Raw genomic sequence first — 16,653 nt, forward strand, 5'->3', positions numbered from 1 at the left:
TATGAAAATGTTCTATGAGTAATTGAACTATGTGTTATGTGAAATGATAAGTATAAAAGAAAATGCCCATGTTATGTGTCTTGAGAGCTAGGGGTATAGTTGGCATGCCAAGAGTCGAGGGTCTACGCGGTCCTTCGGGACATATGTATATTCTTTGGAACATGTGTGAAGTCTTGAAAGACACATACTTGATCCCTAGTATATGTATATGATTCTTAAGGAATAATATGTGGTCCTTATGGACATTGTTATATGGCACTACGGTGCAATTCTACGCGGTCCTTCGGGATATATATATATTCTGTGGAACATGTGTGAAGTCTTGAAAGACACATACTTGATTCCTAGTATATGTATATGATTCTTAAGGAATAATATGTGGTCCTTATGGACATTATTATAGGGCACTACGGTGCAATTCTACGTGGCACTTCGGTGCAATTATACGAGCTGTGGTGACAGCATTAGTGCACAACCTCTATAGACTCACATATCGATAGTTCTCACATATGTACATGGGCTAATCCAGAGATATGAACAAATATATGTTAGTGGTATGATAAATGTTATAAAAATGATATGATGTTGTGTGTGTATAGTGTTTGATTGAAAAGGTTAACCATAAAAGTATGTGATTACATGATAAACTGTTAATGATGAATTATGTGTATGTGTATGTATGTATTTACTGTAATTAATCTGATATGATTTTATATGATACGAAGAATGCATGGAATTGGTATAACATGATAGAACAGAACATGCATGTATTGATATATGTTATAAAGTGCATTATAAGTTGTTATGCCTCACTAAGTCTTCGACTTAGCGTGTGATTGTTTCACACGTAGGTTTCGAGAAGAGTAAAGAGTAATGTGGAGCAAGACATGTCAGTTCTCCTTACCAAATGTCAGATCAGAAAATATATGTACTGGTTATAGAGTGTAGTTGGCATGTAGTCTAAAGATATAAATTGTATGAACTCTGATATATTTTGTAAACGTTTTGAATAAGTTAAATGTATCAAAGTTTTTAAATTACTCACTATTTTATACGAATAAATGTTTGAAAAGTCAATGTGACACTTCGGACTCGTATCCGGGTCGGATACGGGTTGGGGGTGTTACATATGATCTGGTACATTTGTGTACATTATGTGTAGCACCGTTGGTGAAAATGATATGAATGCCTTGTAGTACATATTCTGATTATGATGATAGCACTGAAGTGCTTATTGTGCACACTCGTTTGACTCACGTACCTTGCGTTCTCTTACATATACATTGAGCTATAAAAGTAAAAGTTATAACAAGAATATAGAAGAAATGAATATGAAATTGAAATGAAAGTTCTGAAATATGATCGAATGAAAAGAACATAAGTTATTTATGATATTGGATGTTGATTTACATGATTTTTGATAAAATCATGAGATGATGATTTTTATGTTTTCAAGAAGAAAACGGCTATACTAGCTCGGTTTGAAAGTTCTAATGTTTTTATTTAAATTACAATTTTATGTTGTATACTTTATGAATTTATGTTTTATATCACTTTAGCTATATTACCACATCACTAAGTTTTATTTAGTGTGTGATGATTTTCATACGTATGTTTGAATATAGAAAAAGACGTGAAGTGAAAAGCTTTTTTAGCATCTTTTGGAAGTCAAACCTACATTTAAAATTAAGTAGTATTTAGGCTACTTTATATAGTTATGAAACAACATTAGACTGTCTAATTACTGCTTGAAATATATTTCGTCTTCAATGTTCAAATATTATTTTATGATTTTATAGGAATAAGGAAAAAGTTTTTAAGTTGAAATAGAAAAGGTTTAAAAAGGAATAAAAAAATTTAAGCATTTATGATTAAGAAATGTCTGAAAGATTAATGTAACTTCTATAACTCATATTTCGAGACGTATATGTGTTACAGAGCCACTATGATTCAAAATCACATCTCAATCACCAAAAACCTTATCAATGATCCCAGGAGCATTACACTTGTGCACTCGTGTTTCAAGCAAACACATCACTTCCATATTCAAGTTATTCAACCGCTGCAAAACTTTACCCTGATTTTGAGGATTATTTAATCCACGCACGTTCCAAAAACAAATATTCATTAAACATGGGTAGAATGAGAACCTTCAACCCCACTGGGAACCACCACCTGTTTTTTAGGTTTCTTCAAGTGATTCTTTTTTTAGACTTAGGGTTGTTTGTTTACTTCAGAATGATTAAACGTTGAATGATTCAAATGCTAAATAATTCAGGGCTATGTATGAATTAACTCTAAATGTGACATGCTATTTGATAATGACTCTGAATCATTCAGAATGTACTTCTGTGCTGAATCATTCAGAATGTACTACTGTGCTGAATCATTCATAATGTACTTCTGTGCTGAATCATTCAACACTGAATCATTCAGAGGTGAGAAACAAACACGCTGAATGCTGAACGGTTCAGCATTCAGCGCTGAATGATTCCATTCAGAGCCAAACAAACAACCCCTTAGTCTCTTGCAACAATTGAGTAACTCCAATTGAGTAACTCCAAGAGAAGCAGCTCTTGGTTTTCGAGTCTGAACTTCTAAAATAACAGGCAAATTATCATTGTCAATGTCAGCAAACCCAACTTTCTCCTTAGTTTTACCTCTCTTCAAGGAATGGGATCTCGCTGCCGAACCTCTCCCAGAACTCTCAACTCCTTTTATAGAAGCAAACTTACTCACGTAACTGGATTTACTATCCTCAATATGCACAAGAGAGGCAACAGGAGACTGACCCTGCACCCTCTCTCCCTGCACTATAACTGCCTCAACACTCTGCATGAGCTAGCAACCTCAACAATATGCCCCTTTTTCACCATCTTATCCTTAATCATATTATCATTGCTTCCAGCTTTCTCAACAATTCTTATACGAATGGCCAAAAGTTTGACAGACAGAACAGCAAGAAGGGAACCAAGGCACCTTCACTCGAACTTTCACAATAGATCCATCACACAACAAAACACCAACAACATCAGGAATCTTATAGCCAACCAGAACTTCAATATAGACCTTCTTGAATTCTAATCGCTGGTTCAAAGTAGTGATGGAATCCGTGTGCAAAGGGTTTCCTATTGTACTCGCAATGTAACTCAAACCCCGTTTGGAAAAAAGCTCAAGTGGGACATTATACAAATGAACCCAGACAAGCATCTTAATCAAATCAAACTCTAACTTTCTATGGTTAAGCTCTCATTTCCTCAAAAAATAAAGGTTTGTTTTTAATATGCCAAGGTCTCGATTCAAGGACCCAATCTCTTGCAGTCGAATTAACGAAAGAGAAAACATACAAACTTGGACCAGCAAGACTTACCTTGACCGGTGAAGTCTTTCTCAAAAGCATTGCAACAATCTTTTCCATGAAACTAAAATTGGGAGCAGGCCCAAAAAATTGACCAACAAGTGAATACTTCCACTCTGATATACCCTCTACGAAGACATTGGAAGGCGGCTTTACTGCAATCGAGCCCTCATGCGATAAAGGGGGGGAAACTCTAGAGTTGGCTCCTCAGCAGCCACGAAAAACTTCCTCCAGTCAGCAATTTCACCTGGCAATAGACCATACATGATCCACAACAAGAAGAAAGAAGAACCCAAGTGACAATGACGCTTGAAGAAGAAGAGAAGCAAAATCTCAGATTCCATTAAACCTGCTAATGTGCACCGAGTGAGAAAAATAAAAGTGCACCATTTTACCTTTCCTTTTAATTTTTTAACAAATCAATACTTATTTTATACTTAGCTAGCCTTTTTGAGCCTCAACACAAACCCCATTTTGATTATGTCTTTTCAAATCTCTTGTTTTTGCCTGCGTTGTGCTGAATATATTTAAAATTTTGAACTTCATTTATTAATAAATAAACCATTACATTTAAAAAAATATTTTTCTCAAGTCAAAAACATCATAAATAAAATTAAATCTAAGTTATTTTATAAATACTTAGTATTATCGAAATTATTGTTATAGTTAATAACAATTAAAATCTAAGCTCTACTGGATCTAATAAAAATAAATATATTGAAAAAAATATGACCCAATAAATATATTTTGAATAGATAGAATATTTTTGGCAAAAAGCATAGGAGGCATTTATACTTTTGAAGGAAAAAAATTAATGTAACCCTCATATTATTGTTTCTCTTGATGGACTGTCATATCAACACTGTGGTCCATCACGTGGGCACCATGAATTGGCACACAGTACTATAATGGTCAACGATGAAGAACGTTGGTCAAAAAATCATATTGGATTTGCTTTCTGAGCTGGCGAGAGCCACATTTATAGAAAAATATTACGAGGGTCTTTTTGGCAATATTTTTTTTAAAATCGGAAAACTGATATGAATCTGACTTTAAACGAAGATATAAATATCTCAACACTTATTTTCTTCATTGAAATACTTGAAATCAAAACTTTACTTAAAAGTGTATTAACTTTATTGGCTACTATTTCATACTCATCCAAGTTGGACTCTGAACTGAAAAAAAGAAAGAAAGCTCACTCAGCTAATTACATTTTTATTTGTAATGCATGAAATTGTGATTTCATTTCAAAGATAAATTCTTGATTACAGTGTGTAATTGATAACGGTGAATCTTTTTAGTATAATTATATATTTTTAATTAATTAATTTAAATGAAGTATTAAATAAACTTATTTTTGGATGACTATCTTAATATAATTTTCTTCCTTTATAATATTAAAATTCGAATATCTCCAAACTACATGATGGCCAAAAAAACCCCCAAAAAAATGAGACATCAGTTTGGATTGAAGACCAAGCCCAGGAACTCGGGGAAGGTTAAACCTCAACCTCATAACCTTGCTTGGTTTTAGTCTATAGGAAAAGACGGACACGTTACAGCTCCTTGCCCCCCGAAACCCGGTGTCCTGAATTCGCTCCCTCCGATACGTTAGGGTCTAATTCACTGAGAAACTACAAAGTAAGCCAAATTGTAAGCTTCCCGACAAAGAAAACGTGGATAAGAAAGTTTCATACAGTTTTTATAGAGACTGAAGGAAACAATAACTTTGAAGATGTACGAAGAACGAAGTAACGACAGCTTTATAGACATGGGAAAAGCTGATAGATCGGTATGGCTAATGAAGTGTTCCGTGGTGGTAGCCAAGTCATGGAAGAACCAAGAAGATTCTTCTTCTGATTCTCTGCCTGTCGCCAAGGTCGTCTTCTCTCTCGACCCTCTCAAACCCGATGAGCCACAGGTAACACTGAATGGTTGAGAAAGATTACTTCAATTTTACAGATAATTTTTGAATTTTTGTGTATGCCAATTTCTTTTCTTTTTTTGGTCACGAATTGGCCCTGCAAATATAGTTTTCGAGTGAAAATTATACTAAAAGGTTTCATTTTTATTTGTTGTTTAATCTAAGAAGGCAAACACTAGATAAGACGTGTTAGGAAAATAAATCGAGTACAAGTAATTTCCCTATAACCAGATTAGTGAGAATGCGAAATAAAAGCGAAAAAATAATACCCGAAAATTGATAACGGAGTTCAGTCAATTGTGCTTACGTCTCCGGGCTGCTGCAGATCTTTTACTAAGAGAGAAAAATTTACAGGTGTTTACAAAACACTCACTACTCACAAGAAAGCTCTCTAGTATAGGAAGAAAGAAATGTTTTGGGATGATTTTGAAGCTAAATGGGTAAGGGTATTTATAGTAGAAACTTATGGACTAATCTTTGAAAATACCCTAAAGTGCAATGACTAAAGTGAATTTACCCATTCCTATTTTCAACAAACATCTACCAAAATTTTACCAAACTTTGAAAAACATTTTTCAAAGAAACATTTTCCAAAGTTGGTTGCCAAACTTTGAAACTTTTAACAATCTCCCACTTGAAGACTGATTTTAATATGTCTTCACACCTCGATCAATGCAACAGCATGTCTGGTCTTGTTATTCTAGCATGCCAACTGAAGCTGAACACAACTTCAGTTTGTCCGTAGTCACCGTCTTTGTCAACATGTCTGTCGGATTTTGTGCTCCACTAATCTTTTCAAGTTTCAAAATCCCATCTTCCAGAAGAGACCGGATAAAATGATATCTCAATTGTATGTGCTTTGTCCCTGGAATGAAAAGACGGATTCTTTGCTAGATGGATAGCACTTTGACTGTCGCAATACAAGATATTGTTTTCTTGTTTCTTTCCTAACTCTTCCAAGAAACTTTGGAGCCAAACCATCTCCTTACTGGCTTCCGTAACAGCGACATATTCTGCTTCAGTTGTGGAGAGAGCAACTATCTTCTGTAGTTGAGAAACCCAACTCACTGCAGTTCCTCCTAGAGTATAGACATACCCTGTAGTGCTCCTTATGATGTCGACATTTCCGGCTAAGTCAGCATCTACATAGCCTGTCAGTATCATATCTCCACCTTTGAAACAAAGTGCTTTGTTTGTGGTACCCCGAAGATATCTGAGGATCCATTTGACTGCTTCCCAGTGTACCTTGCCCGAATTATTCATGTACCTGCTAACAGCTCCCATTGCATGAGCAATATCTGGTCTGGTACAAACCATGGCATACATCAGACTTCTAATTGATGAGGCATACGTCACCTTCACCATGTGTGCACGTTCTTCCTCCGTCTTTGGTGATTGGTCTTTGGAGAGTCTGAAATGAACACCTAAAGGTGTACTTACTGGTTTAGCATCTTGCATGTTGAACCTGGAGAGTACTTTGTTGATGTACTCAGCCTGTGATAACATCAAAGTCCCCGACTTTGTGTCTCTCTTGATCCTCATCCCAAGAATCTGCTTTGCAGCGCCCAGATCCTTCATAGCAAACTGCTTCGACAATTTTTTGCTGCAAGTTTATGATCTCTTGCATGTTTGAGCCTGCAACGAGCATGTCATCAACGTACAACAATAAAATAATGAAACTATTGTCGAACCTCTTGATGTAGCAACAATGATCTGCTTGGCATCTGGTAAAACCACTGCTACTCATGAAACTATCGAACTTCTTGTACCACTGTCTAGGAGCTTGTTTTAAACCATACAAGCTCTTCTTCAACCTGCATACCAGGTTTTTCTTGCCTGCCTCTATGAAGCCTTCTGGCTGCCTCATATAGATCTCTTCCTCCAAATCACCATGAAGGAAAGCTGTCTTTACATCTAACTGCTCAAGATGTAAATTCTCCGCAGCTACAATTTTCAACACCAGTTTGATTGTAGACAGTTTTACGACTGGAGAGAAAATTTTATTGTAGTCAATACCTTCTTTTTGCTGAAAACCTTTGACAACCAATCTTGCTTTGTAGCGTTTTCTCCCATCATGTTCTTCTTTGATCCTGTAAATCCACTTGTTATGGAGCGCTTTCTTGCCTGGTGGTAATTCAACTAATTCCCACGTCTTATTTGACATAAGCGAGTCCATCTCATCTTTCATGGAAGACTCCCACTTGACTGAATCCTCCACCTGCATTGCTTCATCATAGCACTCTGGTTCACCATTGTCAGTCAGCAACAAATAGTGCAAAGAAGGCGAATACCGTTGGGTTGGTTTAGGAATTCTGGAGGAGCGTCTCAGTTCTGGTGTGTGTGGTTCTTCTTGAACTGCTTCAGGATTGATCTGAACATCATTTCCAGAAATCTCCTCGAACTCAGCAAATTCCTTTGTTTCAGCTTCGGTATTACTTGATTCTGCGGTTGACCTATCTTTGTACATCACATTTTCATTGAAAATGACGTCTCTGCTTCTGATGATCTTTCGATTTTCGTAGTCCCAAAACCGGTAACCGAACTCATCACCACCGTAACCAACAAAGACGCATTTGTTGGACTTGGCATCAAGTTTACTTCTTTCAGTAGAGTTTATGTGTACATAAGAAATACAACCAAACACTCTTAAGTGTGAAATGTTTATTTCTTTCTTGCTCCAAGCTTCCTCTGGTATTCCGCCATCCAAAGGAACTGAGGGCCCACGGTTGATCAGGTAAGATGCAGTGTTGATAGCTTCAGCCCATAGAAATTTGGGCAATCCGACATGTATCCTCATGCTTCTGGCACGTTCATTCAGAGTTCTGTTCATGCGCTCTGCTACGCCATTCTGCTGCGGTGTTATGGGAACTGTTGTCTCCATCTTGATCCCATTGTTTGCGCAGAAATCTCTGAAACTACTGTCTCTGTACTCTCCTCCATTGTCGGACCTCAACCGCTTGACTTTCAAACCAGTCTCATTTTCCACCATGGCCTTCCATTTTCTGAAGGTATCAAAGACTTCTGATTTCTTCTTCAGAAAATAAACCCACACATTCCTTGTTGAATCATCGATGAAGGTGACATAATATAGTGAGCCTGCAAGAGATGGAACAGGGGATGGTCCCCATACATCAATATGAACCAATTCTAACCTTTCTGCCTTGGGAGTCTTGCCAATCTTTGTAAAACTGACTTTCTTTTGTTTTCCAAAGATGCAATCCTCGCATAGTCCGACATCTACATTCTTTAGATCCGGCAGCTTCCCTTTTGACAGAAGTATCTTCATTCCTTTCTCGCTCATATGGTCGAGCCTTTGGTGCCATAGGTTTGATTTTCCATCAGCATCTGCTACTGCAATGATATTCTCTAAATTTGAGGTTACATAGAGAGTACCGGTCTTCTTACCACGAGCAATGACGAGTGCTCCTTTAGTAATCTTCTATTCACAGCCTGAAAAAGTTGTACTATATCCTTCTCCATCAAGCTGTCCAACAGAAATCAGATTTCTTTTGAGGCCAGGAATATATCTCACTCCTGTCAGCTTCCAGGTGGTCTGGTTTGGCAGCTTTAGTCGGATGTCTCCTTTTCCGACGATCTTCAAGGTTTCATCATCAGCTAGATGAACCTTCCCAAAATCACCACTGACATAGTTCTCCATGATTTCTCGGCATGGGGTGGAGTGGAAAGATGCCCCTGAATCCAAGATCCATGATTCAATCGGACTGTTGACGCTTAAAATCATGGCATCACATGTCTCCTCCGTCATGTTAGCAGATTCCTGTGCGCCGGTATTTTTCTTCGGTGCTCGACAATCTCTTTTGAAGTGACCCTTCTTGCCGCAATTATAACAGGTAAAATCTTTATTTCCTGTTCTTGATTTGCCCCTTCTGGATTTTGATCTGTCACGATTTGAATTTCTTTCTGAAGTTCTCCCTCTAGACTCCGTGTGCAAGGCTGAGGAGGTTGATGATTCACCCGATTCTCTTCGTCGAATTTCTTCACTCAATACCAGATCCCGAACATCGTCGAATTTTAATTTGCTGTTTCCCGACGAACTGCTGACTGCTGTAACAGTAGCATTCCAACTGTCTGGTAGAGATGATAAGAGAATTAAAGCTCGAACTTCATCATCGAACTCAATTTCCACTGAACTCAACTGGGTTGTGATTGTGTTGAGTTTATTTAGGTGTTGTGCCACCGATGCCCCTTCCGCCATCCGCAAATTGAATAATCGCCTCATCAAATGAACTTTGTTTGAGGCCGATGGCTTCTCGTACATACTGGAGAGAGCCGCCATAAGACCCGCCGTGGTCTTTTCCTTTGCTATGTTAAAAGAAACATTGCGGGATAACGTCAGTCGGATAACTCCGAGGGCTTGTCTGTCGAGAAGAGCCCAATCTTCATCCTTCATGCCCTCTGGTTGCTTTCCTGAGAGAGGTTGATATAGATTTTTCTGGTACAAAAAATCTTCAATCTGCATCTTCCAAAAGCCAAAGTCCGCATCATCGAACTTTTCAAATTTCACCTTCCCTTCGTCTGCAGCCATCGCTCCCACTCGAATCTGGCTTCGTTTGGATCGTTTCTGACAATTCTTGTGAATCACCGTGTATTAGAACACCACCGTCGACAAACTCGTATCGCCGACCGAATTTCACTATTCACGTGAATAGTAATGAATAGTAACCTCACAGAAAATTTGACAAAATTCACAACCAAAAGCTCTGATTACCAGTTGTTAGGAAAATAAACCGAGTACAAGTAATTTCCCTATAACCAGATTAGTGAGAATGCGAAATAAAAGCGAAAAAATAATACCCGAAAATTGATAACGGAGTTCAGCCAATTGTGCTTACGTCTCCGGGCTGCTGCAGATCTTTTACTAAGAGAGAAAAATTTACAGGTGTTTACAAAACACTCACTACTCACAAGAAAGCTCTCTAGTATAGGAAGAAAGAAATGTTTTGGGATGATTTTGAAGCTAAATGGGTAAGGGTATTTATAGTAGAAACTTAGGGACTAATCTTTGAAAATACCCTAAAGTGCAATGACTAAAGTGAATTTACCCATTCCTATTTTCAACAAACATCTACCAAAATTTTACCAAACTTTGAAAAACATTTTTCAAAGAAACATTTTCCAAAGTTGGTTGCCAAACTTTGAAACTTTTAACAACACGCTTGTTATGATGAAAACATTGAAGTAATGATTCTGTCCTCGTCTCGTTTCTTACGAGTTTTTGTGAATTGACATTTTCCAGTTTACTATGGAGATGGTTGGGTCTGAGACAGAAAGCATACCGAAAAGCTACACTTTGAACATGTTCAAAGACTTTGTTCCTATGTCTGTCTTCTCTGAAACAAGTCAAGGTCAGAGTTATGGTTCTTTGCTTCTCAATCATTCAAGTTTATGTTTTTTATATTGTTCAATTATTTTTTATTTAGATTTAGTACTTTAGAGTTTGTTCCTTTTTTCTGACCTACCATGTGTATCTGTGTCATGTTTCAGTGTTTTACGTACAACATGAATACCGTTATTTGTGTGTTTATTAGTCGTGTAGTTGTATTATGAACACTCTTGATGTTTCACTTCAGTTCTATGCTTTATGTTGTGACTTGAACTCTGTTTTTGTTATAGGTGCGCTTGCAATGGAAGGAAAGGTTGAGCATAAATTCGACATGAAACCGCATGCGGAAAACATAGAGGAATACGGGAGATTGTGTCGAGAAAGGACAAATAAGTCTATGATCAAGAACAGGCAAATACAGGCAGGTCAATGAGTGTGCATTGCTTAGGGGGAAGACACATTTTCCCCTTTCAATGTTACGATGATGCCAATCATCTTATGTTTTTTTTAATGAATTTTGAAGGTTATTGATAATGATCGTGGAGTGCACATGAGGCCAATGCCTGGAATGATTGGCCTGATTTCATCCAACCCCAAGGTACTTTTATACATGGTCTCTAGAGAGTGATATTTACCATTTTTTTGCTCTTAAACATACACTAGTTTGGAGTTGGAATTATAGATTCACGTCTCCTATTGTCCATTGCTCTGAGCAGGATAAGAAGAAACCGATGCCAGTTAAACAATCAGAGGTGAAGAGAACCCGAAGGGATCGCGGGGAACTGGAAGATATAATGTTCAAGCTGTTGGAGAGACAACCGAACTGGACTTTAAAGCAACTTGTGCAAGAGACTGATCAACCTGCTGTAAACCTCTTACATTTCTTTCACTATACCACTGGATATGTCTTATGGTTTATAACAGTGATTTGAGTATTTCTTTGCTGTAATATGTGATTCTACCCATATGGTAGAAATTCAATTTGCTTGTTAAGTGAAAAAGGAAAATCCCTTCGCGGCATCAAATCAGCTATATTTTTCAGCTTAATAGAATTTAGATTGTCGTTTTTGTGGTTTTTTAGCAGTTAGCATTTGTTTTATCTGTGAAAGATTTTGATTTACTTTCTTTGCAGCAATTCCTGAAAGAAATATTGAACGAGCTCTGCGTGTACAATAAGAGAGGTGCCAATCAAGGAACTTACGAGCTTAAGCCGGAGTATAAAAAATATGCAGAGGACACTGCAGATGAATAGGTCAGATATAGCTGTAGCGTAACCTAAATTTCTTTGTCTCATGGCATTTACTTCATTTAATGGGGAACATGTCTGAAACAACCCTTATAGATAGAACCAGCTTTAGGAAGAAGGAAACATTTGACTTTGATGTTCACATTATTATGCATCTCTTAATCATAATAAAATTTCGAAGCACAATGCGGTATTTGTATTACCTGAATTTGCATTTGTGTTTCTTGCATATGAAGTTCCATTACGTATCTGGGAAAAGGAAACATATAACATGTTTCTACACAATTTAGACCTTTCAACTGTGCAGTTAGACCCAGGCAACTAAGACGATCAGGATCTTGACCATGAAAAGATTCGATGACCATCTTCTAGATAAAGATGGCACGGTTAAACATGACTATTGATCAACTTGAGCTTTAATTTGGTGTAAATGGGGATTTGGGTGGGTGCCCCATTTGAGGGACCCTTTTTTCACCAGTGTAAATGGAGACTTTTTGTTTAACGTTGTTACGTTGGTGCTAACAGTGGGAAGTGGAACCCAATAACTGATGGAAGAGATAAAGGACTATTTTTTATGGAGGAAGAAAAGTAAAGAATCAAAGATGGTATCACTCCAACTCTCCATGTAATATCTCAGCTCCAGGGGAGTTTTTCTTCCAGTTCAGGACTCTAATCCTGTTTAATTTTGAATTTAATTGGGAGTGTAGGACCAAAGAACAAATATCTTAATATGTTTTTTTAATAATTTACTTATTCAGTTTAAGTCCATCATAAATTTCTATATTATACAAAAAGTTTATTTTAGTCCTTTTATTATGAAATGGATATTTCGTCCTTGTACATTTAAAAAAAATATTTTAGTCTAAAAAGCTAAAGATATAATTAGTTGGCTTCTCCTCATTCAAATGTTAAAATGCAAAGCTAAAACATTTTAAAGTTGGGAAAACATTGAGTGGATTGATTTGCAAATAAAGTGAAATAAATTATTAAAAAAAACTAGAGAGGAATTAAAAGTAAAATGATTAGATTTCACGACGCCATGCTTTTAAGCTTCCCTTGATCCTTGTTTGCCTTCATCAACATCCATCTCAACCGGGAGTCCACCCTCCTTCCCGCCTCATTCTTTCCCTATATTGTACAGCCACACACAAATACACAAAGGAATTAGCAGCATTGATTACTGTCAATATCCGATAGAGATTTTCGAGCCTGCTTTTGTTGAGATCATGCCTTAGCCACCTTTTCCCTCCCTGCCAGTTACACTCTAGATGAATTTAACAGTGACAGTGCTTAACCAACTCCCTATCCCAACCTCACCAAGAAACAATGCACTGCTTATACTTCTCATCCCATCAGTCACTTCGTCGTAGAAGAACTCCAATTGTCCCAAACTTCAGCACTGCCAATTAAGAAGAGCCGCGGGAGCAGCCAAAATATCAAGAAAGATAAGGGGTTAGGGTGGTCTCGACGTTTCTTCTCAACTAAAGTGGCCAAGATGGATGACCGGTGTGTTCACATAAGATTGGGCCTATCCAATCTTTGTAGATGGGGTCGTGTAGGACAGTGCTGAGGGTGCTGAAAAATAGTGGTTGAACATACTGGAATGGTTAAGTGTGGACCAAGACTTCATGATGTTGGCTTGGCTGACGAAGAAGGTTGAGAGTATGAGATGGAAAGAGCAATCCTAAATTACCATATAGGGAGGGTTCTAATATAGGACTTGAATTCTTCTACTTGAGTCACTGTGCAAAGTCTCCATCGGTTGTTAGTGCTAGCTTCAGGATCCGTCATGATTGCTGCCTTGTCCAAGAACCTGTAATAAGAAGCCAATTCATACACAATTTTCAGTAAAAACCAGTGTTTTCATACACATAGCTATATAATCTAACGTAAATAAATAAAAAAATTTGAACTTCAAAGTTTCAAAGTAAAACAAAATATTAAACATAGAAAGCACTGATATCAGCGTTCAAGACAAAATAAATAATAAACATAGGTTGCACATATTAGTGTCCAAGACAAACCAAAGATTAAACATAGGTTTCACTTCCTAATGTTCAAGTTAAACAAAATATTAAATAAAACTGACACTTATCAATGTCCAAGAGAAATTTGGAGTTGTATATCTCAAGTACCAAGATGACTAGAAAATTTTGAACTCTCCTCCATTTTCCTTTTAAGCCACCAGACTCTAATATCAGGAGAAATTGATAAGAAAACAGCTCGTTTCTCTTTATTCATTATTAGCTCCAGGGCAAAAAAGTATAATTCACTAGCTTTTGGAACTTCCTCTGATAACTCATCAAGTTCTTTGACTGCTTGTTGAATGAAAAATGAGTCCATGTCAAGAGTCAAACTAGATGTGGCTCGACTCATATTGTCAGCTGAACTGCATAGTTTATTCATTTGTTTAGGCAACTTTTCATCCCCTCCAACTTGTTTTGCGGATTTACTTTTAGCAGCCTTAAAATGAGAAGATCCCATCTCAACAGATTTTCGTTTCTGTTGCACATGTTCTACAGGCACATATTGAATTCCAGGACTTTCACTATTTTCACCGTATCCAACTTGATTTAATATGTGAACATCATCCAATGTATTTTCTTCCTGAATTTCTTCAAGTGTATCATTATCACCATGCTCAACAAAATCGCTAGGCAATATATCCAAAGAAGGTGCACATGCTTGATAACCACTGGCTACTATCCCTCTGAACATGTGGTCCAACTTCCCTTCTAATTCAGGATCAATGCCTGCAGTTCTGAATCTTAGAGCTTCGGGCACCATCTACATATAAATCAATAGTTTTAGTAAGCAATTATCAATAACATTATAAATAAAGGAAACAAAAAATTTAAGAGTTATTAATGTACCTTGAGCCTACTCTCCCACCACTCTTCTGAGGCATCCACGGTTCCTTTTATATGATTCCACCGCAGTGCAGGATCTTTTTCTTTAAGCTTTTTCCATAACTTCCATTCTTTTTTCAATAAATCCCACTTATTCTTTAATTGTGTTCGTGTATATGCCTTCCCTGTCTCTTTTTCAAAATTGTTCACTATTTTTATCCATCCTTTTTTGCTAAAATGAGTACCGGGTCTATTACCATTTAATATCTCCTTAATGCAAAGATCACAAAATATTATTGTCTTCATTTTATCCCATGTTGCTTTGACCTTTTCACCACTTGCATCAACATGTGAAGTATCTTTCATCTATCACACACATAAAAATCCACATAATCTCAAAAAAATTAATGCAGTTTGTAATCATTGTTTATTTTATAATTAGACAAATAAAAACAGAAATTTAAACCTCAAGAAAGCAACAATTCAAAACATTTCTGTCTCAAACTACATGGTCTGAACTAATTATAGTATAATCTAATTCAAATTGAACAAGAAATGACATTATAATCTCAACTTAAAAATCATAGTAAAAATCTAAATACTTTCATACTATCAAGCTTTATCAAAGATTTTAAGCACTCAATAGCAAAATACTCAATGCTTTGTATTTATTGTGGCACAAAGAACTTTATGATCTAAACCAACAATTTCAAAATTCAAAACATTTGAATCACTAATTAGTTTTATATGCAGATAAAAACATGCACAATTGTATCTTCGTTCGCAAATAGATAAGTGCATATGCACCTCCGTGCAGCAATACGAAGGAGTGGGTTTATGTGCTGCAAATTCAATTAACTTACAATAAGAGAGAATTACTGCTGGATCAATGCAAGTGCAGTGTAATGCATGCCCTCCTTTAGAAATTCAAAAGGAGACCATCTAATCTACTCAGGCTTAGTTCATGTTTTTGCCCCATTTCTACAATTTTTCTGCTGTTTTCACTAACCATACTTCTAAAAAAATTATTCTCAACTTTGAGAATTAGGAAAGGAAATTCATTTTATGTGCATGTTGCTTCATTTTATCTAATACTTGCATAATCTATTTTTTATCTAAAATAAATACTTCAATGGCTGCCTCAAAATTCAATATTTTGGTTTGACAGAACTTGAAATTCTAAAAACATTATCAGATTGAGAATTCAATCAGATAAATAGAAAATAAAAAGAGGAAAACTAAAGCAAGTGATCTAGAAACGTGACTCTTCTAAAATGAAATCATCAACATTTATAGATTTTTTTTTTCATTCTACATGTCTAAAACATCACTAACATCTGTGCGCAAATTGTATTCCCCACCTTCTACATCTATTAAGTGTACCTATACGTATAAACAGATCATCAACCAGTTCGGATAAACCATTACAAGTGAGTAAGCACGTAAGTTTAGGAATATGTCAATCGTAAAAAAGGGTTCTTACTCAATCGTTAAAAAAAAGGATTTGAAACAGAAAAAACATGAAACCCATTTATAATAAAATCAAGAAAAAATATGAGAATGGATCAAAAATACCTTAAAAAGGAAGAGCAACACCAAAAATTTAAAATTTTCTTCTCACTGTGTTCTTCAACATCTGATATCAAATCTTAAAGAACACTTTTTTTTCCAGCAGGGAAACCGTAATGGGTAAGCAACTATTGTTGGGTTCATAAATTTCAAGGGCATAAATGTCAATTAATCACAAACGTGATTTCCAGAAAACCAAAACTATCATGTTCGGTAATGTTTTTAAAACCGGACCAGACATTGAACCGGTGAAGGTACTAATTCATTGGTTCAACCGGGTTCAACCGCGGTTGAATCGGATTTTATATAAAATAATATATATTTTTAATTTTACATAATATTCAAAGCAATATTAATATA

The 16,653-nt window shown here is 36.3% G+C and overlaps 2 protein-coding genes across 4 annotated transcripts; one reads left to right on the top strand and one right to left on the bottom strand.

Moving 5' to 3' along the window:
* Positions 1-4,885: 4,885 nt before the first annotated feature.
* On the top strand, positions 4,886-11,923 carry LOC120121268 (transcription initiation factor IIF subunit beta-like). Of its 3 annotated transcripts, none has more exons than XM_039140669.1 (6): positions 4,886-5,282; positions 10,543-10,651; positions 10,920-11,050; positions 11,153-11,242; positions 11,346-11,495; positions 11,762-11,923. In XM_039140669.1, exons 1-6 carry the CDS (start codon positions 5,097-5,099, stop codon positions 11,879-11,881), a joined length of 786 nt encoding a protein of 261 aa, XP_038996600.1. In that variant the 5' UTR covers positions 4,886-5,096; the 3' UTR covers positions 11,882-11,923. The 3 variants fall into 3 exon arrangements, with proteins under 3 accessions (XP_038996600.1, XP_038996602.1, XP_038996601.1); XM_039140671.1 differs by having other exon boundaries at positions 11,153-11,227; XM_039140670.1 differs by having other exon boundaries at positions 4,896-5,282; positions 10,923-11,050; positions 11,762-11,922.
* Positions 11,924-13,870: 1,947 nt separating this feature from the next.
* LOC120121273 (L10-interacting MYB domain-containing protein-like) lies at positions 13,871-16,380 on the bottom strand. The gene is made up of 3 exons (XM_039140673.1): positions 16,300-16,380; positions 14,749-15,090; positions 13,871-14,662 (listed from the first exon to the last, which is right to left on the bottom strand). Exons 2-3 carry the CDS (start codon positions 15,088-15,090, stop codon positions 14,003-14,005), a joined length of 1,002 nt encoding a protein of 333 aa, XP_038996604.1. The 5' UTR covers positions 16,300-16,380; the 3' UTR covers positions 13,871-14,002.
* Positions 16,381-16,653: the final 273 nt, after the last annotated feature.

This window comes from Hibiscus syriacus, unplaced genomic scaffold (genome assembly GCF_006381635.1).
Source record: "Hibiscus syriacus cultivar Baekdansim isolate YM2019G1 unplaced genomic scaffold, ASM638163v2 tig00110367_pilon, whole genome shotgun sequence".
Taxonomy (NCBI): Eukaryota; Viridiplantae; Streptophyta; class Magnoliopsida; order Malvales; family Malvaceae; genus Hibiscus; species Hibiscus syriacus.